The 26,500-nt window shown below is 42.0% G+C and overlaps 1 protein-coding gene across 1 annotated transcript in view; it reads right to left on the reverse strand.

The window, feature by feature from the left end:
• MAMDC2 (MAM domain containing 2) overlaps positions 1–26,500 on the reverse strand; it is a 175,881-nt gene that overhangs the window by 94,686 nt on the left and 54,695 nt on the right. The window contains exons 3-5 of the mRNA XM_008060050.2: positions 9,292–9,563; positions 7,920–8,004; positions 4,610–4,747 (exon numbers count right to left, since the gene is read on the reverse strand). Of these exons, the coding sequence (XP_008058241.1) occupies positions 4,610–4,747; positions 7,920–8,004; positions 9,292–9,563 (495 nt within the window). The remainder of the gene's footprint in view (positions 1–4,609; positions 4,748–7,919; positions 8,005–9,291; positions 9,564–26,500) is intronic.

Here is a 26,500-nt window from a genome sequence, read left to right on the forward strand (position 1 = left end):
GCCCCTCCCACATCTGACTTTGTGTATAAAAGACCCGTTGTAATTCCCAATAAGACTAATTCGCTTCTGCACTAGACTGGAATCCAGTCTCTTTCTTTCTCTGTCTCTCTTTCTCTCTCTCTCTTTCTCTCTTCTTCCCCCCAATCACTGACGCCGTCTCCACCTTTGGGGTACCCTGAACCCAGCTGGAGCTGGTCTCCGGCACTCATCATATGCCCTAGCATTCTCGAATACTCTCCAAATGTGAAATGAACCTTCCACTCTCATGTCTCTACGTCTTTGCACATGCCACTGTTTATTTCTTTCTTATCCATCTGGTCAAATTTCAGCTCTGCTATCACCTCCTCTGGAGAGTCTCACACCCCCAAACCAGGTTCTCTTTCATTTTTCTGCAACCCTGAGTCATGCATTCCTGTGCATGTTTATATAGCATTTTGGTATTCAGATAATTTGAGAAGTTCTGTAACATACACTGACAAAGAACTATATTAAAGGTAGGGAGAAGGGCTGAAATAAATAAATCTGTTTAGCTTTCTTTAACTCAGGGTTTTCCCAGTTCAATTGAACACATATCACCCCTGTGCCCCCCTATAAGGATTATTATTATAAAAAACTGATAGTCTATTCTAGGGAACAGCATTTTGGGAAAAGTTTGTTCTTGTGAACTATTTGAGGTCAGTGACTGCTTTTGTATCACCAGGGGTATGCAAGAATGCCTGATGTATAAAACGTGTGTATTGGCCGGGCCTGGTGGCTCCAGCCTGTAGTCCCAGCACTTTGGGAGGCTGAGGTGAGAGGATTGTCTGAGCCCACGGATTCGAGAACAGCTTGGGCAACTAGGCAAGACTTCATCTCTACAATGAAAATAAAAAAAATTAGCCAGGAGTGGTAGCATGTGCCTGTAGTTCCGGCTACTTAGAAGGCTGAGGTGGAAGGATCGCCAGAGTCCAGCAGGTCAACGCTGGGGTGGCCATGAACGTGCCATGGCACTCCAGCCTGGGCAATGGAGTGAGACTCCTACTCAAAAAAAAAAAAAATGTGTAAAATGAGTTTGTTGATTGAATGCCTGAATGAAAATATGAGTGATCCCTGAAGAAGCCTCATTCTGGTATTCAGGCTTTGATGAGACTGACTACATAACCCTGCGGAATGCTGGGAGGGAGGTGGAAGTTCTTTATTATTATTATTGCTATTATCATTATTATTATTATTTTGAGTTGTAGTCTCACTCTGTCACACAGGTTGGAGTGTAGTGGCACAATTATGGCCACTGCAGCCTCGACCTGCTGGGCTCAGATGATCCTTCTGTCTCAGTCTTCCAAGTAACTAGAACCACAGGCACACGTCATCACGTCTGGCTAATTTTTTACATTTATTGTAGACATGAGGTCTCGTCAAGTTGCCAAGGTTGGTCTCAAACCCCTGTGCTCAGACAATCTTCTCACCTCCGCCTCCCAAAGTACTGAGATTACAGGCATGAGCTATTGCACCAGCTGGAAGGTCTCTTTAGACTTCTTCCCCTCAACCCCTTAGGTCAGATTTTTCTTTAGCCTTCCATATTGACATTAGGGGACCAGGCAATGCTAGTGGGCAAAACTGCCTGCCTTTAGGAGGTGTTTTAGGATGACTGAGGAAGAAGAGAAAGGATGGGTAATGGAGAGAGGGAGATGGTCAGTGGAGAGAGAGTGGGAGAGGAGAGAGGCCCGTGCTTACGGCAGGGGTGACAGCACCCCACCAGCAAGTCTCAGTGCTCCTCAAGGATGACCATGCCACTATGCCCAGGTCAGTGGGCATTGATCCTTCTGGTCAAGACGTTAGAAAAGCCAGGTCCCCATTTTCTCCCTGCTTTATTCCATTAGGCTTTCTTTTTTTCTTTTCTAATACCAAATGCAATGTGCTTATAAGTACTTAGGAGAATTCGAAACATTTTTGAAATGGATCTCAGTGGGTGACAACTTTGGAGATTCTGACAAACAGCATTAGGCAAAGAGAGAAGGTTAAAACACCAGAACTCAAAGGCATCCTAGAGATCAGTAAATTCAAATTCTTCATTTGCAAACAGGCCAGTGGAAAAGTTATGGGTTTGCTCAAGGTAATACAGTACTCTAACTGGGCCTGGAGCATGAACATTTAGACTCCTAGCCTGGTGCTCTTTCTCTATCCCTCGTGGACCTAAATATGGTCAGAATGTTCTAGGGTCACAGATGAGTATAAGGAAGGACTGGGGAGATGACATTCTTCAAAGGATGGACTGCACTCAGGTAACAGAGTCAAATGGATGATTTGACACTAGTCCATAGTTCTGCTGTCTTTTCAAAGAAGTATGTGTTCTCCCCAGACAGCTACTCTCGCCATCAATGAGGATGAAAAATAATATATCAGATAATCACTAAATCATGATAATATTGACTACTCAGAGGATTTGACTTTGGAACTAAATCATGATAATTTTTAAGTGATTTGGGAAAAGTTCCCTAATACTTCCCCATGGTTAAACTTGCATCTCGTGTAACTGAGGTAATGGCAATTCTTGCAACTTTAATGCATCTGTCCTTCAAGGACACTTCCGTTTCTTGCATTCAATTCTCAAGATATGGCAGAAAAGCAATTTCAAATCTAGTCTATTTCATACATTAAGAAAAAAGTCATTTGGCTTTTCTATTTTGAGACCCCAAGAGATTGCTCATTACTTTATTCATTTAAACAAAGGTCTTAAGGGGTAGTGAAACTTTATTGTTTTTAGTTAACCCCACGTCTTTCAAAATACTCATGCAGATTCATAACCATCATTTACTCTATACAGAAGACTCATTTATGGTTTGGTTTCTACATTGGCCTTAATGGAGATGAACACAGGCTCTTTGCTCTCTAGTCTGTCACAGTCCTCATCCAGCCCACATGTCACTTGCATATACTGTCTATCTGGCTGCTATAGCAAATTGAATCTGAGACTCTGGACATAAAGGAAGAGACAGAATAGGACCAAAAAGATCAATAAGATCCGAATGAAGACTTTCCAGAGCCAGGATCAGCTGCAGGACAGGAACTTTTGAAAACAAAGTTGGAGACATGGTTAAAAATATTCAGATAAAGAGAAACTACAGCGATTGAGGAAAAAAATAACCATAAAAACTTGTCATGTCTTCAGGCACGGGGACACACTGTCACATCAGCAATTTATTGGGACTGAGCAGATCACCTTAGTATCCACATGGAAAAGGATCAAAAGAGAAAAAGTTACTGTTTGCCACAGAACCAAAATTTCTGTTCTTGTTTTTGCTGGAAAGCCAGTCACCAGAAGCTTCTCACTACTTGGACAAGACCTTGGAGTTGAGGACTGGAATGTCTCTGACTGTGGGAAGACCTAGGGCTATCACAAAGCCTACCAGGATGTCAGTGAGAACAGTGATAACCTGTAAGTAAGTCCTTGCCCCCATTTCCCTGTCTGCCTTCAGCAGAAGCCTTCTCCTCAAAGCGACTTCTCACTGACAACTCAACCTCACCTCTGCATTTTTCCTGCAGAGAACCATCCCACTTGGCCACGAGAGGGCCCTGTTGCACACCACATTCAGAGTTAACAGTTTGGGATCACCTCACAGTCACATTGGAAGTTCTTAAGGGTTGTTCTGTCCTTCGATCTATTTTTAGTGGAAAGTAAACTGTCACTATTCCAACTTTGTCTTTATTTTTTGTTTTTTTATCTTTTATTTTATTTGAGAAAGAGTCTCCCTCCGTCACCCAGGCGGGAATGCAGTGCTGCAGTCACACCTCACTACAGCTTTGAACTCCTGGACTTAAGTGATCCTCCCACCTCAGCCTTCCAAGTAGCTGGGATTACAAGTATGTGCCACCATGCCTGGCTAATTTTTCTTTTCTTTCTTTTTTTTAGAGATGGGGGCTTCCCTATGTTGCCCAGGATGGTCTCAAACTCCTAGTCTCAAGCGATCCTGCTGCCTCCAGCCCTATATTTAGAAATAAAAAATATCGTCCAGGCTCGGTTACTCAGCCTGTAATCCCAGCACTTTGAGAGGCCGAAGCGAGTGGATTGCCTGAGCCTGCGGGTTTGAGCCCAACCCGGGCAACTTGGCAAGACCTCATCTCTACAATAAATAAAAAATTAGTTGGGTGTGGTAGCACATGCCTGTAATTCCAGCTACTTGGTGGGCTGAGGCAGAAGAATCACAGAAGCCCAGCAGGTTGATGCTGGGGTGGCCTTGAGTGTGTCACTGCACTCCAGCCTGGGCGACAGAATGAGACTCCAGCTCAAAAAAAAAAAAAATTATAAATAAGAAATATTAAACAATGAACAGATAAGAAAGCAAAGTATAATATGTAAATGTGAAAATAGCAAGACCAGGTCACAGGTGAAAATAAACCTTTAACTGGGTAGCCTTCTCCTTAAGTCTAGAGCTCAGACTCGCAGTTTGTCTCTACCTCACTGTTTATTCTTCTCTACCCTTCTATCAGGCCAGGCCTCCCAGTCCCTACTCACCTCACACCCTGCTCCCTTCCCTGTTGACAGAAGGCACAGTTAAGTCCATACAGTGGGCCAGAGGAGATGATAGAAAAATGTATCTTGGGAAAAGAACTCCATTTGTCCCCAGCTCACCCAGTTCACTCTTGAAGGTGTGATCCTGTGGGAGAATGGAGTGGGAGTTCCGAATAGTTCCTCCTCCAACAAACCAGTTCACATTAGGATTCCAGCGGTTCACAAAGCCGCAGAGATGATTTTCTTCAAAGTCACATTCTGGCAGAAGAGAGATAAAAACACACTTTATGGAGATGCAGTCACACCTGGGTATACCAAACTCACTGCAGAGTCTGCTCTCAGATACTCAGGTGTTTCTCTATCCCTTCGCCTACTGGAACCTTGATCCCAGGTCCCCTGGACAATTTTGGCCAAGAAAAGGGACAGATCCTGTAATGAATAGAGATTCGAATACATCACTGACCCTTTGAATTGTGGCCCTTCCATTTTTTAACCATGTGACTTGAAGCATGACTCATCACTTCTCTTGGCCTCTGTTTCTTCTATGTGAGATGGGACAATCTTCCCACCTCACAGGGCTGTTGAGAGTGTAGACAGCTTCCAGCTAGAGGCAGTCACGTGGTCAAAACAGTATAAAGCAGCCATTTTTATACGTTATCTCTGTTTCAAAGCACTGCTCAGGGCAATGCTCTTAGCCCCAGAAATTTATTTGCCACCCTTTCTTGAACCCAGTGGCCCAGTCCTCTGTCCCCTTCTCTTCTGGTAATGAGCAAGATGCCTAGAGCTGAGGGGCATGTTTCCTAGATGCTAAAATCCCCTGCATTTCTTATAAACAAAGACCCAGGCAAAATAGGCAGGGCAGGCATATCCTAGGCTCTGGGTCCCTTCTGCAGTCACCGAGTGAAGAAAAGAGAGAAGATAGAGACACCTCCCTCCGTTAGTGCCACTGACATATGTGCACAGATAAATTGTTCCCCATCAACAAACTCCTTCAGTGGGAACAAGAAACTCACAAGCCAGTGCCTTCGTTGACCCCCAAAATCATGCAATTAAAGTGGGGAGAATTATTGTGCTGACCACCTCTCTCCCTACTGGCCCATCCAGATTGACCCTGTCCTTCTCCACCAGCTCTGTCCTCCAGAGGTTGACCTGTCTAAACTGCCTCAATGGGCTCCCCTGCCTCCTAGCTTTCTGTCGGATTCAACCAGTGGAGGGTAGGAGGAAAGTGAGTTCAGGGGATTATTCCCCCAGCCTATTCCTAGACAGGTAACCACAGGTTGGTGAATCTTGTCAAGTGGCTCTCTCTCATCATACAGCAATGTTTCCAAGTCCTGGTCTCTCCCCCTCACTTCTTCAGACCTCAAGAGAGTAAGGGCTCATGACTCATCACTGTTACCAGTTCTGGGTGACAACGCTGTCCCTTGCTGGTTTCCTTTACCACTCACACCTCTGTGGTTGCTTTAATGAGCCTTCCTCCAATGACTCAGGTTGCATGTACCCTCTGTTTCCACCTTCCTGCCAGGATCCTGACTGGTATAGTTATCACTGTGTTTTTACATTAGGAAGACTGAACAGTTTTGAGATTTTTATTTTCAATTTTTCCACTGCAGTAGGTGCTAACCAATGCCCAATATTCAATGCCAAAGGCTGCCATAGAGTGAAATAAAAAGCAAAATATTCCTCAATGTGCCAGGCTCTGTTCTAAGCACTTCGTAGACATGAACTTATTCAATCATCAAAACAACCCCAAGGAGTAGGTGCTATGTCTATCTTCATTTTAAAGATGAAGAACTGAAAGAAACAGAGAAAGCACCCAGGAAGAAAGGAGTGGCGAATGTGGATCATACAGTTCAACATGAATAGTGTTGGTACTCTTTTGTTTTCAACACACCAGAAGTCACCACATTATTTGAAGAAAGTAATAAACATCTCTTGAGTGTCCAGCACTGTACCAATCACCCTCATATCCACGATCTCATTGGTACTCGGAAGAATCTTATGAAGGAAGCGTTTCATCCCCATTTTACAGGTGTTGAAACAAAAGGCTGCTCTCAGCCTGGACTGAGCCAGCAGGTGGCGCTCCACCAGGCGTGTCTGACTAGTCTGGGTGATGTCCAAACAGAGCCAAACGAGAGCCCAGAAGGAGACTCAAGAAAGGCAACTTGGCTCTAAACTCACTGTATCTTCAGAGAATGGTCACTTTCGCAGCCTGTTTTCTTTCACTTGCGTTAGAGACACTGCTGGAAGGTCAAAACAGAGAAGTGAGACTTCAGGGAATTAGCAAAGGCTCTTTTCTTTTGTTGTTCAGGATCACCTCACTCTCCTTTCTCTTCACTTCCACATCCACAGAGCCTCCAAGAACTCTCAGAACTGAAAAATCTCTCAATTCTACTGCCTTTTCCTATTCCAGTGCAAATCCCCAACTTTACCGTCACGAGATCCCTTCCCAGGGGGTTTCCTACTTGCAATGTACTTTCTTTGTACCCAACTCATCTTTCACATGGCAGACAGAGTCACCACATGAAACCACCGCTGCGTGCCTCTTCCCTGCTGATGGACTTTTAGTGCCACCCAGTCATATAGTTCATTAAGTCCAAGCTCCATGTCCTGGATCCATACTTTTCTGACACAAACTCCCTGAGCAGCCCTCATCCTCACTTTAAGCACCCTCCTCAACCTCTTGCCTTCACCTGAATCTGTTCCATTTCTTTTCCCCATGGGGGTCTGCCCATAGAGGACCCTTTCCTTCCTAGCCTGCAGTGCCTCTTGATTAAAATCTAATCTTCCTGGGAACTCTAGCTCTAGTGCATTGTTCCTGTTAAGGCTTCTCCGATGTTCTCTCCTCCCAGCATCCCCATAGCTTGTCTCTCTGGCAGTACTTATCACATATAAAACTAACTTTGGTGGCAGACAAGCAGAAGATGAGCAACCTAGGACAGGGACTGTCCTCTCTTTATGCCCTCTTGGAATCTGGCATATAGAGACATCTAACCAACTCTGCTCAAGTGGAATCTAAGTGACAGTTGTGATTATCAAGATGGGGGCACTGGTGCGCCCAGAGAGAATAAAGGAAAGGAGATAACACAGTGCCTGATTTTCTTACAAATGCTACAAAAGCTGAGTTTACAGCAATTCATTAGTGATTTCTATTAGAACACATTGAGGATAAGATGACAACTCTGAGGTTATAGTTGCTGCATCTACTCTTTCATTAATCCAATTAGTCCAGGCAAACTCTAATGAGGTTTTCTCTGCTAAAGACAAACAACATACAACATTCTAGTGAACCCAGCAAAGAATTTAAACTAGTATGCATTATACAGTGTGCCCTACAAAATACTTGGTCTTTAGGACTGATCAATTCCCTTGACAACAGTAGATTTTAGAAAAAGATTCGCGTTCTGATTCAATGAAAGTGAAATCCACTTACCAATACAGTAGCCTGTTGTCATCTTGATTTCAAAGAGAGCAATGCTGGTTGCGTTTCCTTGTCCTAGAACACCTTCTATTAAAATCTGCACAACACATGGGGAAGAAGGGAATTAGACTTCAAAATACCATGCTTCCTTGGTTCAGAATTTCAGGTATTAGTCAGGAGCTGTTCAGCAGTTCAAGGCAAAACAGGATTGTTAGTCTCAGCTAACTGCTGTTGGACAAGATTCTCACTACAGACTTTTACTAAAAGAATGTGTATGTGTGTGCACATGCACATATGTGTGTGTACGAGTGTATACATAAACACACACACATATATATACTCAGAGCTTTGAGTGAGCAAGGTGTCTAACAGAGCTCAGAGTCAGCTGTCTTTTCTTCTATTGCTATTCTAACCACCACCTTCTCCAGTGCTTGTGGTAGCATTTGTGGTCCCATTTCTGAAAGTAATCACTTTTTCTTCTGTGGTTTCAGCCCTGTATTTTTCAACTATGCTGGTAGCTTTAGGAGGTGGTAACTTTGGGGAGGACATTGTGAAAGATGGATCTCAGACCCCCAACACTCTTTCCCTCAACCACTGCCTGACAGGGAAGGACTCAAGCAGACAGAGAGTATATTGGAGAGCAAAGTATTTCAAAACTTTTCAAAGAAGACGATGGATGGAGTTAGAAACTGAGTGGCAGATTAGGAATGGAGAAAGTTTTCATGGAGGCTCCATTGCGTCCTCAATATTTTCTCCATATGTATCATACTTCATGGCCAAGCATGTCCAGATACCATTCTCCTTCCTTATTCCAGTTCACACCCAACCTCATCTTAATTTTCTACCTTCCTTTTCTAGCACTTTGGAAGGAACAACCTCTTTGGAAGCAAAACAGAGCATGTCCTCTAAGTATCTTTCCTCTTTCAAAGTATTTTCATTTTTTCTTTTATTATAGTTAATGTTTTGCTCAAAATGTGTAGCAAAGAAACCATTAGGAAATTAACATAAACACATACCACACACAATTTAGAAGGATGAAACAAAATTATAGGAAATGAGAATACTCCCTAAAGCCATAGAAAATCTATTTCCGTTGAAAATGTTGGTTTAAGCCCCATTTAGATTCTTACAGAAAGCTCATTTAAATAGATGAGAAAGTAATCTGGGAAGAAACTCTTTGAAGGAATAAACAAAATATTAATTTACATTACTAATATTCTTCTGTGGTACATCTATGAAGCATCATATCCTATTTTCTCCATATGTATCATACTTCATGGCCAAGTATAACTAACCTCACAGGCAGAAATTTTCGTAAGACCTGAGAATAGCATTTTAAAGTACATATAACAAACCCTGCACCTTCCTCCAAAGCTCCATCTACCTTGAATTTCTTGGAACTGTTCTGCAAATCCAAGCTGGCTATGAGCCAACTGTCTGAAGGTTCTTTAGCTGACCAAAGCAAGCGGTCAAAGCTTTCATCTTCAAATCTCATGTAGAGGTTCAACTGGCTGGGGTCTGCTGGAGACATCGAAGACGTGGTTATCTGGTAGACCAAGCGGAGGCAGCTCCATTCCTCCACCTGCAGGTCAGAACTTAGCAGCATGGCTTTCTCCCCCTGCTTGGCAAAGGAGGTATCCACGTAGATGTAATGGCCTGGGAGGAGAAAGAAACATGGGCAAAGGATCAATCTTCTTTTGCAACCTGGAATAACACACAGCTGAGGTCCAGTAAATCTGTGGGCAGATGAACTCTGTAGATGCATTTTGTCAGCCCACTGAACACTGGATCTCTGTTATCTAGTGCAAAAAATCAGAAAGTCTGACAACCCTGGGCTACTTTCCCACATGACAACAGCAGGTCGGAGCTGAGTAGTGCTGCCTCTTCAGAGGGTGGCATGTGGTCTCCATTTTGCCAAAATCCCCATCACTCCCTCTTGCCTCTGCCTTTTATTATTTCACACCAAGCCCCCTTAGTACACTACCTTCATTCCTGCCCCCCATCCTCCAATGCATATGAGTTTGCAGGCCAGGAAGCATCAGAATCCAAAGGAGCAGCATGAGCAGGAAAAACACCCAAGACAGAAGTCGCAATAACTCAGTGGACTCCACCTTCTCCTTCCACAGTGCCCCCATACCTCACAATTCAATCTGCATTTCACTTGCATCATTGTCAAAGACTAAAGTGATTTGGTTACCTCAGCCTGAATCTTGGGGCTGAAGCAGAAAAAGCTCATCGTAAGCAATTTTTTTTTTTGAGTTGGAGTCTTACTTTGTTGCCCAGACTGGAGTGCGGTGGCCGCTCTCGGCCACTGCAGCCTCGACCTGCTGGGCTCCGGCGATCCTTTCGCCTCAGCCTTCCCAGTAACTGGAACTACAGGCGCGTGCTACATGCCTGGCTGATTATTTTTTGATTTATTGTAGAAATGAGGTCTCGCCAAGTGGCCCAGGTGGGTCTCGAACCTGTGGGCTCAGGCAATCCACTCACCTCAGCCTCCCAAAGGTGTGGGATTACAGGCTGAGCCACCGAGCCCGGCTTGTAAGCAATTTTTTAAACATGAGGAATAAAACTCCCTTTCCTAGACTCCTCCACAACCAAACGTAATTGTTCTGCTAACCCAATGGGAAAACATGTGCAGAACCTATAGCCCAGGTCTGGGATAGCTGTGGGCCCACTAGGACCAGTGGCCATCATTTCCTCCTCTTCCACTCCCCTTCCCCTTTCTCACTCCCTTTGTTCCTCTTTCCCCTTCTCCTCCTCTCTTCTGTCTCCTTCCTCCCTTTTGCTCATCTTTCTCCTTCCTTCCTCTCCTTTTCCCTTCTCCATTCCTCTTCCCTTCTCCCTCCTCTTTCCCTCTATCCCCTTAATATTGACACACCGTGTGTTTGTTGACTGTGCCAGAGTGTGCAACAGTATTTCTATAAAAAGGGGGAACATTAAAGCCAAGAGCTCTGACTTGAACCCTCTGAACACTAACACAAGCCTTCCAAACCTATCTCTGGCCCTCTATCTGGCTTCCTATACCAGTGTTTGCCTGTGGGTCTTTGAGGGCTCCCTGCCTTCCTGGCCTGCAGATTCTCCTGCTTGCTCCGAGGTTCCCCCATCATGGCCGGCATCATGGCAGGTTAATATCCTGCTGTCTTCCATCATGTGGCTTATCACCCCACCTCTTTCATCTTGGGCTCCCCAACACTAAACTCTTACTAGAAAGGCTCTGAAATGCCCCTTTTTTGTGCTCAATGCTCTTCAGCCCCTCCTCCCATGCTTGTTGTCCCAAATGCTCATCCCAGCCCCAATCCTTATCTCTGTGACAAGTACTGACAGGTCAGCCAGAGCTGGGCTGATAACCGTCCTCACATTTGGACACAGTTACGATATTGTCTTCAGGGAGGCTTGCTTGCTGGCTGAAGGGTTTCAAGATCAAGATCTATCTCTAGCTGGCAATCTTCTTCACATAGCAACTACCTCATGGATGCAAACAGCAACTGCGTCTAGACGCCAACCCAGGTGCCCTGGTGGAAAAATCCAGCTCTTGTGGCAATTGCCAATGCCACCACTACCTCTTCTGTACTGTCAACACATACTACGATCCAGGCCCAGGTGCTGCTCTAAGGGCTTTATGCGCATTTCTGAGCTGAGGGGCTTGTTGGCTCTTGACACCAACTCTTTTTGAATAAAAGTGTGCTTCCCTATGGCATGAGAGAATATAGGAGTACCATCCTCCTTTCTAATTTTGTTACTGCACTGAAAGAAGGGATTTTACGCAGGTGGTAGTGGGGTGGGGTGGGGATGAGATGGGGGAGATCCTGTGAGTACTTCAAACATTTTCAGGAGCAGCAGAGAGTTGGGATGTGGGATATAAAAGGGGAAGGTAACAAAGTTCCCACTGTGTCCTATCAACATTCACATCAAATAGCAACTTTGCTGCCCAATTTTTCTGGGCATGTTATTCCTATCCCCACTTTAGAGGGAACAATAGGAAGCAGTGCTCTCAAACTTGGAGGGCTTGTCCAAACACAGACTGCTGGGCCCAGCCCTAGAGTTTCCAACCCAATAGATGTGGGGGTGATGCTACATTTCTGAGAAGTTCCAGGTGATACTGATGCTGCTGGTCTCAGGACCCCGCTTTGAGAACCACTGATTTAAATGTCTGACCAAGAAACAGGGCTCATTCTCTAGGCAACTCTCCCCTACCAAAGAAAGAGCAAGATCCCGTAGCATGCAAAGGACAGGCAGGGGACAGTTCTACTTGGAGGTACAACTCAGACTTAAGTAAATGGGCACTATGGCAAGTTCATAAAGCACATCTGTGGGTGATTATCTTGACTTTTCAGTGAGTGCCATAAAAAAGCTCTTTCAACATTCTCTCTCACTGTATCCAATTTTACTGTAAACATATGCTAATGGTTGCTTGTCAAAAACCTTTGAGAGCACACACTATATAAAATGTATTATTTAAAATAGCCCAACATTATTCTGTGTGATGAAAGGTGGTGCTATTTATTGAGTGATTTTGACATTTCAGTCATAAACATTGGTTATTTCAAAATATTGGGATTTTGCTTTTAAATTACCGACCTCAAATTCATTTTTAGGTCATGCTGTGCGAAGGTGCCTGTTAGCCCATCCAAAGATTTATCTACCCAACTGATTTTGCATCCACAGTGGACTAAAGCATTTTCCTACAACAAATAATTAGCCCAGGTGCTGCCCATCTCCACTACCACTGCCAAGTTCAAGACTAATTTTCTAAATTCATCACTACATTTTTTGTGCCTAGTCTGGATACAGCCTGAGAATCTTTCTAAACATGGTGTTCCTCGTGGCCACTACCAGTCCAATCAGAGTTGACATTATTCGTTATCCTTGCTGTTGTGGTTATGCTATAGCTAAGTTGAACTGGAAGGGACATGGTATATATATCTATGTTTGCCTCTCAGATATACTATTTGTTCATAAAATATATTCATACATGTTACTCCTTTCCTTCAAAAATGAACATATAGACAATGGACCAAAGCTTAATGGACCAAATTCTAAGAACTGTCTCATTGATAATAAAGATTTGCTGTTTTCAGCATGCCTAATGATTTCCCAATTTTTTTTTTGAGTTGGAGTCTCACTCTGTCACCCAGACTGTAGTGCAGTGGCTGCTCTCGGCCACCGCAGCCTCGACCTGCTGGGCTCCGGCGATGCTTCCACCTCAGCCTTCCGAGTAGCTGGAATTACAGGCATGCGCTACCACGCCCGGCAGATCTTTTGATTTATTGTAGATATGAGGTCTCGCCAAGTTGCCCAGGTGGGTCTCGAACCCGCGAGCTCAGGCAATCCACTCACCTCAGCCTCCCAAAGGCACGGGATTACAGGCTGAACCACCGAGTCCAGCTGATTTCCCAATTCTATTATGTTTATTATTACTCCTGGCCATTTAGTTTTTCTGTTGTTTCTACCAACTAAAAGAATGGCAGTGCAACCATTATAGAAGACTAAATGGAGGTTTCTTAACAAATTAAAAATAGAACTACCCTATGATTGAGCAATCCCACTACTGGGCATACAATTGTCCCTTAGTATCACTGGGAGATTGCAGATGACCACATCCCTCATATAAAATGACTTTGGATTTGTGTATAATCTATGGACATCTTCCTGTATACATTAAACCACCTCTAAATTTCTAGACTACTTATAGTACATAATATAATAATATATGTTATGTAAATAGCTCTTATACTATATTTAAAATTTTGTATTATTTTCTATTGTTGTATTTTTAATTTATTTTTATTTTTTATTTTTGAGTTGGAGTCTCACTCTTTCGCCCAGACTGGAGTGTAGTGGCACGCTCCTGGCCACCGCAGCCTCGACCTGCTGGGCTACGGCGATCCTTCCACCTCAGCCTTCCAAGCAGCTGGAACTACAGGTGCGCGCTACCACGTCTGGCTAATTTTTTGATTTATTGTAGAGATGAGGTCTCGCCAAGTTGCCCAGGTGGGTCTCGAACCCGCGGGCTCAGGCAATCCACTCACCTCAGCCTCCCAGGGCGCGGGATTACAGGCTGAGCCACCGAGCCCGGCTTTATTGTTGTATTTTTTACACTTTATTTATTTATTTTTGAGTTGGAGTCTCACTCTGTTGCCCAGACTGGAGTACACTGGCACTTCACAGCTCACCGCAACCTCAACCTTTTGGTTTCAGGCAATCCTTCCACCTCAGCCTCCCAAGTAGCTGGGACTACAGGCGTGTACCACGCCTAAAAAATTAGGCGTGACTAATTTTTTGATTTTTTGCAGAGATGAGGTCTCACTAGGAACATGGTATACTTTGAGGAATTTTTAGAAAATAAATATAGAAAGAAGAAGATATTGATACCACGGGTGTGCCTTTCCCTACCTGGTCACTAACAAAATTGCTATTTCTAGAACAAATCTGTGAGCCGTTTCTTCTTACTCTATCAAAAAGAATCATTTTATTATTGAGTGAATTAATGGAGTTTTTCATTGTGTATGAGATGTTTCATTTTTTCTCTCCTGATGAGACTGACATTTGGAAGTTAACCTTAGACATAATTCATATACCACAAAATTCAGACTTTAAATGCAATTCAGTGTTTTAGTATATTCACAAAGTTAAGCACCATCCCCACAATCTAATTCTAGAACATTTCATCTTTAAACCAACAGGAAACCCCATACCCATTAGCAGTTAATAATTATTCTCTTCTCCCCTAGCCTCTGGAAAACACTAGACTACTTTCCGTCTGTATGGATTTGCTTATTCTGGAAACTTTGTATACATGGAATTCTATAACATGTGTCCCTTTGTGACTGGTTTCTTTCACTTAGCATAATGTTTTCAAGTTTTATCCATGTTGTTGTGTACATCAGAATTTCATTTCCTTTTGAGGCTAATATTCCATTTTATAGATCTGCTACATTTTATTTATTCATTTATCAGTTGATGGACATGTGGATTGTTTCCACTTTTTGGCTATCATGAACAATGTTGCTATGAACATTTGTATGCAAATGTTTATGCACACACACATTTCAGTTCTTTTAGGTGCATGCCTAGAAGTGGAATTGTTAAGTCATATGGTAAGTCCATGTTTCACTTTTGAGGAGCTGCCAAACTCTTTTCTCAAGTGGATGTAACATTTACATTTCTACCAGCAAGGTCTGAGAGTTCAAGTTTCTCCACATATTAACCAACACTTGTCAACACCCATCTTTTTTTTTTTAATCATAGCCATCCTAATAGATATGAAGTGGTATCTAATTATGCTTTTGATTTGTGTTTCTCTGATGACTAATAATGTAGAGCATCTCTCATGTGCTTATTGGCCAATTGTACATCTTTGGAGAAATGTCTATATAAATCCTTTGTCCATTTAAACATTGGTTTATTTGTCTTTTTATTGTTGAGTTGTAAGAGGTTTTACATATTCTGGATAGTAGATCTTATCAGATATATGATTTGCAAATATATTCTCCTGTTCTGTAATTTGTATTTTCACTTTCTTGATGGCATCCTTCAAAATACAAATTTTAAAATTTTGATGAAGTTTAATTTTCTGTTTTTTCTTTTCTTTTATTTTTTTCCTGCTTTTGATGTCACAACTAAGAAACTATTCTCAAACTTAAGGTCATGAAGATTTACAGCTTTTTTTTTAAAGAGTTTTATAGCTTTAGCTTTTACATTTAGGTCTTTGATCTAATTTTTGCCCATTGAATTGCAGTGTCACTGTTGTCAAAATCAATTGAGCATAGATGCAAGGTTTATTTCTGGACTCTCAATTCTATTCCATTGATCTATGTTTATCCTTATGCCAGTACCACACAGTCTTGCATACTGTAGCTGTGTAGTAAGTTTTAAAATTGGGAGTATGAGTCCTCCTATCGCATTCTTCTTTTTCAAGGTTATTTTGACTATTCTGGGTCTCTTGCATTTCCACGTGATTTTTAAAGTCAGTATGGAAATAAGGTAAGTTAAAACACCACAAATCTCACTGTTCTTACTAATATTCAATCATTTTTCTTGAGTACGCACTCCTGAATGTTGCAAGCCTTTAATGAATTTCCAGAGTTCTTAAAAAAAGTTGCTTTCAACCATTTTTTGCCAGTGTTCTCATTGCTTTTCTAAGGTCTTTACTCCACCATTCTTGCTGGCATACTTCTTTTCCCCATCTTTTAAAACCAATACGAAGAGAAAAAAAATGCTACAGAGATGTTCAAGAAAACACAAACAAATGAGAAAAAGGTAAACAAAGAGCAGAAATCACACGGGGATTGGGAGGCTGATTGTGGTGCATCGGGTCAAGAATCAGGGGGAGACTTATTAACCACAGGCTTGGAGAAATGATGTCAGGAGGAAAGAGAAAGATCCACTTTCAAATATGGCTGCTTAGGCAATTTGATTTACGAAACATTTATTGGATATGATCAATCTATATAAGGGGTCGGAAGAGGGCCATAAACTTCCAAACAAAAATTTTTAAAAGTAAGTCAGCAATCAAAAACAATCATTAAATCATCATGCCAAAAAGAACAGACACCACGTGCCCTGGGGTCTGAACATATCTCCTTGTCTCATGCAGGCATCAGAAAGCAAGAGCAGAAAAAGCTTTTCTGTTTCAATGAAGGTAAGCTGTAAAGAACTGAATCTTGAGGTCATGCTCGATTTTTGGAACACATCTGCACAGACAGAACTCAATGTATTGATAACTTATAGTCGCCAAGGCACAGCATGATAGGATAAATCCCAGGCCGCCACTGTAGCAGTGTTATCAGGGACACATCAGAGGGGACTTCTTGGCACCCAGGGAATTCTATCAGCTAATGAAGGCACTGTCCTTCAGGTGTGATGATCATGCTGAGGTGACTGTGGGGCACAGCGGACCCCACTCCGGATTTGCAAAGTATAACCTAGGTTTAAAACTTTATCATGTATGCACTACCAGCATCATTAGTTTCTTTATCTGCAAAATAGTCATACTATAAGAAGGGAGTCCCACTACAATTTAAACATCCCACTTCATACACTCAATATGTAGAAAATCACTCAATGTACTCAGAAAACAAAAAAAGCCAACTAGAAACAACCTAACCACTGCCATCCACACGGAAATATTTTTCATATGAATAGCCACTAAGTGGAATCAATTTAACCTATTGTTCAAAGTAGATATTACCATACAAAAGGGAAAATTTGCTGTGTTGTACATAGACATGGTATACTATGCTTCTGCATGTACGTTGTTCTCTGGGCATAATTTAAGAAACTTTTTTCTCTAAACCTACTTTTGCTTTATTTATTTTATTTTTTATTTTAAAGATGTGAGATACAATTCACGATTAGGTACACAAGTGGTCATTGTACAGGTAAAGTTTGGGCCTCCCTTTGGTCCTCACTTTGCCTGGTTTGAGATCAGGTACCCTTGATATTGTATCTTCCCCTCCCACCCCAGCAGTATCCCACTACTGCCAATCCCTTTCTTATAATATTATGGTAAATGTTCATGGTTTGCTTTTGAGTGAGAACATGTGGTACTTTGTTCTTTGTTTCTGTGATAGATCACTGAGTATTAAAGACTCTAGATCCACCCAAGTTGCTGCTAAGTCCGTATGTTTGTCTTTCTTAATGGCTGCGTAATATTCCTTTGTGTATATGTATCCCTTCCAGTTTCGATGGGCAGTATGGTTGGTTCCATGTTTTTACTATTGTGAATAGTGCTGCAATAAACATGCAAGTGTAGGTATCTTTTTTGTAGAATGATTTGAATTTCCCCGGGTATATCCCAGTAGGGAAATTGCTGGGTCATATGGAAGGTCAATTTCTAGGTCTTTTAGAAATCGCCACACTGTTTTCTATACAGGTTGCACTAGTTTGCATTCCCCCCAGCAGTGTAGAAGCATTCCCTTTTCTCTGCATCCTCACCAGCAACTGTTGTTGCTTGTTTTAATGATGGCCATTCTTACTAAGGTTAGGTGGTATCTCAATGTGGTTTTGATTTGTATTTCTCTGATGATTAGTGAGGCTGAGTACTTTTTCATGTGTCTATTGGTTGTCTGTATATTTTCTTTTGAGAAGTGTCTATTCATGTCTTTTGCCCACTTTTTAATGAGGTTGTTTGCTTTTTTCCTTTCGGCACGTTTGAGCGAATTTAAGGAACTTTCAAGATCAATTTTGACAGTATACAGTTTTCACTGTGTTGACCTTAGAATGCAAAACTCAAGTGAGATATGACTTCATATCCATAGGATTCTTGTGAACACCTGATGAAACGATGTACAGTCATGCATTGCTTAGCAACAGAGATAAATTCGGAGAAAAGCATCAGGTGATTTTGTCACAGTGTGGACATCATAGAGAGTATTTCCACAGACCAGGCTGGTATAGACTACTGTACACCTAGAATATATGGTATAACCTATTGGTACAGCATGTTATTGTACTGAGTTTTGTAGGCAATTCTAACACAGTGGTATTTGTGTATATAACCATATCTAAACATAGAAAAGGTACAGGGAAAGTACAGTATAAAGATAAAAAATGGTCCACCTGTCTCACAAGCACTCACAATGAATGGAGCTTGCAGGACTTGAAGTTGCTCTGGGTGAGTCGGTGAGTGTGAGTGAATGTGAAGGCCTAGGATATGACTGTATACTACTGTAGACTTATAAACACTGTACACTTAGGCTAGGCTAAATTTATTTTAAAATTTTCTTCAATAATAAATTAACATGAGCTAACTGTAGCTTTTCAATATTATAGACTTTTTTTTGTTTTTTTCCTTTTTGGAATAGCAACTTAAAACACAAACACATTGTACAGTACTGCACACAATTATTTTATTTCTTTATATCTTTATCACATAAATTCTTTTCTACTTTTATTTTTTTTTTTTTACTTTTAAGATGTTTTGGTTAAAAACTAAGACACGTTTTCGTTACTAGCCTGGGTAACATGGTGAGACCTCGTCTCTCAAATAAATCAAAAATTTAGCTGGGTGTGGTAGCACCCGCCTGTAGTTCCAGCTACTTGGAAGGCTGAGGCAGATGGATCGCTGGAGCCCAGCAGGTCAACACTGGGGTGGCTGTGAGCATACCACTGCACTCCAGCCTGGGCAATAGAGTGAGACTCCAACTCAAAAACAAAAATAAAAAGCAAAAAACAAAACAAAACTAAGACACAAACACACACATTAGTCTAGGTCTATATAGGTTTGGGATCATCAAAATGTCACTAAAATGGTATATAGGAAGTTTTTGGTTTCATTATAACCTTTTGGGACACCTGTCATATATATGTGGTCTTTTGTTGATCAAAACATTATTAGGCAATGCATGACTAGCTATAAATATGCTTTGCAATTGGTAATGTTAAGTTTTTTGCTTTTTTTTTTGAGTTGGAGTCTCACTCTGTCACCCAGGCTGGAATGTGGTGGCATGATCAGGGCTTACTGCAGCTTCAACCTCCTGGGCTCAGGCAATACTTCCACCTCAGCCTCCTGAGAAGCTGGGACTACACAGGCACGGACCACTATGCCCAGCTAATTTTTTTTTGGTAGAGACAAGGTCTTGCTATGTTGCCCAGGCTGGTCTTGAACTCCTGGCTCAAGCGATCCTCCCACCTCGGCCTCTCAAAGTGCTGGGATTATAGGTGAGTCACCATGCCTAGCTACAAGCTCTTTATAAATGTTAGCTCTTATATTTCCAGTTATCTGATCAGCATGCTCCTCTGATGGTTAGCCCACCTCATCATCTCATATTGGACCTCCATGATACCAACTGCTATTGTTCTACCTGCTGTCCATTGTCCCACCCTTCTGGCACCAACTTCTGCCCACTGTATAGAAGATCTTCCAATCATCTACAGCTGCATCCATTCTCCCTAGTGCCTCCTCAACTGCTGGGTCCACATCGTTCTCTAGGTTCCGTCTGTTCCCTTGCGTTGCCCAACTTTGTTCTATACTATGGCCATCATCTCTGGAATCTACCAGTTGATCAAAGCAGACTGAACAATAATGCATACAAAACATCTAGCAAACGTTCATAAAGTGTCTTCAAAGAACCAGATTCCTATTGTGAAGAGTGGATGCCTCTGTGGAACTGCATCCTCAATTATGTAAAAGCCACCAACTTATGTTTTGAAGGCGTCTTGCTTTCTTTGCACATTAAAGAGTTTCAAAAAAAATTTAAAAATCATAATTTTATTTTTTGAGTCGGGGTCCCACTCTGTTGCCTAGGCAGGAGTGCAAAGGCATGATCATGACGATCGGGGCTCATGGCAGCCTCAATCTGCTGGGCTCAGGCAATCCTTTCGCCTCAGGCTTCAGAGTAGCTGGGACTACAGGTGTGTGCCACAATGCCTCGCTAATTTTTAAATTTTTTTATAGAAACAAAGTTTTTCTATGTTGCCCAGGCTAGCTTCAAACTTTTGGGCTCAAGCAATCTGCCCTGCTTGGCCTCCCAAAGTGCTGCGATTACAGGGGTGAGCCACCTTACCAGCCAGAACTTTTTGAATATGTATGGAAAATACAATGGGCATAGAGGATCTCAAAAAACCGTTGATTGTGTTATTAGAAGATAAATAAAATAGCACTTCTCAGATGTAAAAACTGCTAAATCTTTGGGACTGTTCATCTGATTTTTCTTAATCAATCAGATTCACAATTATCAATCTACTGACTACTCTGGCAGAGAATGTTCCGATCTGAGAATATCAAGCAAAAATCACAAATATGTATGACTTGCATAAAGTATTTTCACCTTTTGTTTGAAGTGTCAAATTTTACTATTATCCTGTGTTTTTTATTTAATGAATCACTAACTACATTAATAATAATCTTAATTAAATGAAAATGAACATAGCTTTCAAGACATTGGTTCAAATCATCTGTTAAATAAAAAATTCAAAGAGAAGTAACATTCTTTGTGCTCCAGACACTAGATTCTTGACATATGGTCTGCTCTCTTAATCCTGTCAAATGATCCTAGGAGGTAGGCATAATTGCCACTTTATAAAAAAAGAAAAAGAGATTCACACAAACGAATTCACCAGTTCAAGGTCACAGCTAGTAAATCAAGTTCTGGACCTAAGTTCATACCTTTTCCCCTGCATCAGATTGGCTCCAAATAGTTCCTTGTCTGCCTCCTTTATTAATTTATCTTTTCATAATATCATCCTCTCATAGCAGGAGGACAATCTTTTCTTCCTTTTCCTTGGAAATCTGAAGGGATGGATTTATCTATTTGGAAATTCACATGGGCTTCTCCATAAATACTATTCCTACTGATAACACAACCATCAGATTAACCTTTCTAACACAGCGCCACAGATCTAGAAGGTTTTCAAACATGTCAATTTTTTTTTTTTTTTTTGAGTTGGAGTCTCACTCTGTCACCCAGGGCTGGAGGGCAGTGGCATGCTCCTGACCACCGCAGACTCGACCTGCTGGGCTCCGGTGATCCTTCTGCCTCTGCCTTCCAAGTCGCCGGAATACAGGCGTGCGCTCCCGTGCCCGGCCAATGTTTGATTTATTGTAGAGACAAAGTCTCGCCAAGTTCCCCGGGCGGATCTCAAACCCGCAGGCTCAGGCAATCCTCTCGCCTTGGCCTCCCAAAGTGCTGGGATTACAGGCTGAACCACCAAGCCTGGCCATGTCAAGTTTTTCAGGATATGTCTTACAATTGATCTGTAGTAGTGCCCCTCCCCACCCCCAAAAGGCTGTTAGCACATCAATGGATACAAACTAAGACACTTGTGCCTGCAAGTCACTTGGTTAGTGACTGTTGTCAGAGACACCCCACAGTCTTGGGCTCAGAGAACCCTAGCAAATATCCCCTATAAATCCTGCTGAGGAGTGGCAAGGGAGGCAACATGACAGTAAAGGGTTATGGAGATCTGTCGAAGGGCAACACTGGCAGTCCCGAGACCTCCAGTCATCAGCTTAATGTAAAGGCACAGTCCAGGGTTTCAACCGTAAGAATGTGCACATCTTATGGGCAATCCATTTCCATAAAGAATCTGGGCTTCCAGCAGCTGGACAACGGGGTGCTTCAATACCATCCAACATAAACAAGTCCACCAGGCTCTAATCTTCCTGCTGGATTAGAAGATTTTCCCCATAAAGCAAAACATATCCCTTTTCAGTAACTGTTTTCGATGAGAATATCTTCTCTTCTCCCATCTCCTTAGCACGTGAGGCCCCTAATAATGACAAGGTTCAAGAAACTGCTCATGTTCCCTCAATAAAAGCACATAAAACCCCCTGGCTTTGGGTTTGTTTCCGTGGATAAGAAAATGAATGAGATTTAAAAGATGGAAGCTTAAGTCTAAATCTCCCCCAGAAGTCAATGTACTTGGTTGATTTGCAGTGCAGCTTTATAGGCAGGACTGGCTTCTGAAGTTTGGTGGGCTAAGTGATCTATATTTGAGAAAGACTGACTAGCCATTGCTGTCCTATTTGGGTCCCAAGTGGTAAGAAACCCCACCCAGAGTGAAACTGTCTCTAGCATAGCAAAGAGACTCTCTTGTTAAGGAACGTTTCAAATATAGCTCTGCTTAAGGAAAAAGGAAAGCCTGCATTTAGAGAGCAGCACAAAATTACCATGTACAAACTTCCGGGTTATCCCAGCACACAGGGAGAGGTGTGGGTGGGGTAAACCCTTTTCCCTGATGCAGAAATGGACTTTTCAGTGTTCCCAGAATTCCTGGTCAAAGTTACTTGGCTCAAGAAATTCATTCATAGCCATCATTATGATACAATGCTTATCTCCAAGATGAAAAAAAATTCCATATTTCTTCCTTTCCAAATTCATTTATAAATAAGAATTTGTTCCTTTCACAAATGGAGCTGGAGATTTGCCTCCAATTGTAGAACCTCGAGGGAATCTTAACTTGTTGAAACTGGAAGGGACCTCGATGTCCAATGGTTCCCGAGAAGAGTTTCTCTGTAGTGCCACTTGGGACTGAAATTGAAGGAAACTGTGAGGCCCAGGGCAGACCCCTGGTACAGAGTGTCACTATCAATTAGTAATGTCTGCCCTGGTCCTGGGAGAAGGCCATGTGGGGCAGACCATGTCTGATTTGTTCCTTCCTAGTTGACTTAACACATTCTCTTATATCTGGGGTGTTTGGCTTTTGGAGCATGAGGGGAATTTCCACAGGAAGATTGTGGCACTTTTCACCTTAGAGATGGCTCTTGTCTATAAAATCATGTGGGAGCAGCATCAATCTCCTAGTCTTGAAATGCTTTTTTCCTCTAGATTCCTTGATACCCCCTCTAATAGCCTTGCTCCTACCTCCCACCTGCTACACCTGGGTCTTCTCTTTGGTATTCTCTAACTTCGTTAGTCTCCTAACTGGATTTTATTGGGTCTGAGTCTCATTTCTCAACTCTGATGAGTCATCCTTACTATAGCAGTAACTATTCACCACCTCCCTAATATCCTTTCTTTCCTGTTTCCTCACTACTGAACCCCGATGTGGTTGAGGTTGACAGTGTACCTTGCCAAAAGACTGACATTACCCTGCCACCTTTGTCTTTGCGGCGATCAGTGACTAAGTCCTAGAAAGCACCCCAAGGACGGGGCTGACTCAGCTGGTATGTCCCTTTTGTCCTCTTCCCTCCTCCTTCTTCCTGACTGAAGTGTGCATGTAATGTGCTAGAGTTGTGGTGGTCATCTTAGACCAGGAGACTAGGGTGACCAACTCACCCTAGTTAGCCTGAGCCTTTCTTGGTTTTAAAACTTAAAGTCCATTATCCCAGGACCCTCTTGGTCCTGGGCAAACCGACACAGTTGGCCATCCTAGCAGGCAACCCTGCAGATAGAAGTTATTACTGTGGGCATGGTGGAAAAATAAAGGAGCTGGATTCCTGATCATATTGTAGAGTAGGCATATGCAACCAGCAGCCTGCAAGCCACAAGAGGCCCAGGGCAGCGAGTAATGTGGCTGCACAAAATCTTTTAACAAAATGTGCTTTGTTAGCATTTATTTCCTTTGCGACCCCATGTGTAGCTCCATTTTTGAAGTTCACAACCATGTCTTATTCGTGTCATCGCTTTTTGGCAGCATATACATTTGTGAGCAGCTGTTTTCAATAATGAGCACATGAAGAGCAAAATTTGAACAAATGTTTCTGACGAGCACCTTGAGAACTCACTAAGAATTGTGACCACTTCCAGAGAACCAGGCATTGATAAATTAGTTTTACAAAAACAAGGTCAAGTTTCCTACTAGTTTTGTATTGTTCTCATTTTTCTAAACCTTATAACAAAAAAATATAAAAAAGAAGTCTTTGTATGTGGTACACTAACTATATTATATAATTTATGTGCAGCCCACGATAATTCCTACTTACTTCATAATGGCCTAGGGAAGCCAAAAGTTTGGACGTCCCTGTTGTAGAGTCCTTTAACCAGTCTGGACTTCCTACTTCTGCACTTTTTATTATAAAAGAGAAAAATAAATCCCAACTTAAACCATTATTATTTCCTTTTTTTTCAGCTACAGGCATCCAAATTACCTGACTGACTAACTCCCCTGAGCATCCAAATTACCTGACTCACAACCCCTATGACTTCCTGCCTCATTTAAATAAAGATGATTCCCAAATCTGTCTCTTTGGCCTGATCCCTTATTCACTTCCAGACCCAGATAATTTTCTGCTGGGCACCTCCACTTGGACAGGCCCTAGACAAACTCAGTCTCTTTCCCCTCAATCCTGCTCTTCCTCTGTGTTCCAAATCTGAGTGAACGGAATCCCCAGCTACCCAATGACGAGTCAAGACATTTCAGTATCTTTGATTCCTCCAACTTTCTCCTTCTCCAATGTTCTATCGATTTTGATGACTTAATTTCCAAAATTTCTTTCAAAATCATCCATCCCACCAGGTTCCCTCCATTGACCCAGCTTAGAACGCCATCTGGATTATCGCAATAGCCTCCAGTTAAGTCTTCTTGCTTCATTCTTGCCCGACCCTAATCTCATCTCCACACTGTAGCCTGACTGTTATTTCTCTTATGCCAACCTGATCACATCACTCCCAGCCTAAACCGCCAAAGGGGATCCCCACTGTCCTCAATTTATACGCCCCTAGTGTTTTGGTTCTCATACTTAACCACAGCTTTTGTGCTGTCTACATGGCAGACACAGAATTTCTTTTAGTTTCTCTAAGTTAAGGTGCTGGGCTCTTTATTGTTTCAAGCCTTCCCACAAGCTGTGTCCTTTACCTGGGATATTCTTTCATCTCCCTTTCCTCACACAACTCCACTATCCCTTGCTTCCTTCTTAGCTCATGCTATACTTCATTAAGGTCTTAGCTTAACAGAGTTATCATGTACAAATCTCAGTGCACAACCCGTACAACTGTACATGGTGGTCCTGTTTAGATACTGCTTTTTCCAGGCAACTTTTGCTAATCTCCACCTCCAAACATAGTTAGATGTCTCTCTTAAGTGCTTTTCTAGCCTCAGCATTATAGGTTTAATTTTTGTCTGATTATTTGTCTGTATTTCCCACTAGCATATAAGAACACATACCATATCTGCCTGTCTCCCAGTAGGAGCTCCCTATATTTTTGAATAAATGAGTAAACTTCTTCCTGATTGTTTTATTATGCTTATATATAAAGCTGCTTTAAATTTTTTTATTATGGAGCTCTCTCATTAGGTTTAAATTTCATACCAATTGCTCAGTGTTCTGTTATTCTAGAAAATAATGATATTTGATGAGAGCTGTAACTTTACTGGCAACTCACAGCATATTTATTCTTTTCATATATGCCCCTACGGTTAATATTTTGTGAAACAAATTCTCACTATATCAAGATACACAAAGGATTGTTGAAAGGCACAACAATTCCTTGCCTTTCTGGAACACAGTGTTTGTGGGAAGCATTCAGAAAATGTTTCAGTATGTGACATTTGTAGATTAAAGAGAGCTATAGCTTTTATCAGCCTCAAATTTTGAGGAGTTCCAAAGTGCAGAAATCAGCAATATATGGAAAAATGATAAGGTCAGCATGGCTCGGCCTTCTCGAAGGTCATTTGGGATCTCCCTGACAACGGGGAAATTATTCTCATATCATAGCTAACACTACAAAAGACATCCTAAAAGATTGCAAAGCATTAAGCCTGGCAAAAAGCAAAATAATGCCAGGAGGCAAACTCCAGTGTAAACAATCTGCCAACATTTGAAACCACAACCACAGCTGTGTGTTCCACCCTCTGTCATAGGGTCTGGAAAGAGTGTAGCTTTAAGCCCTGTTGGCCCAAGTGGCAGTTTTAGAAGAGAAGTTTACCTTAGCAACTACCAACAGAAAACCAAGTGATGAACTCACAGTGAAAGGTCAGGGAAGATTTGGAGAGGAAGCTTCACTTTACATAGTATTTAGCAAAGTATGAAAACAAACCAAAAAAAAGGGCCACGTTACCCGATAGTGTTTGCTCTGTCAAAGATCAGTTCCCAAAACCCATTTTCTACTACATGACTTGTCAGGTAGGGAAGATATTCCCTGGAACTTAGAAATGACCCTCTATTTAAAGTAAAAGAAACGTGGACAGTGATAGTATCAGAGGACAACGGA

Source organism: Carlito syrichta, unplaced genomic scaffold (genome assembly GCF_000164805.1).
Source record: "Carlito syrichta isolate Samal-C Ts95f unplaced genomic scaffold, Tarsius_syrichta-2.0.1 Scaffold304493, whole genome shotgun sequence".
Lineage (NCBI taxonomy): Eukaryota > Metazoa > Chordata > Mammalia > Primates > Tarsiidae > Carlito > Carlito syrichta.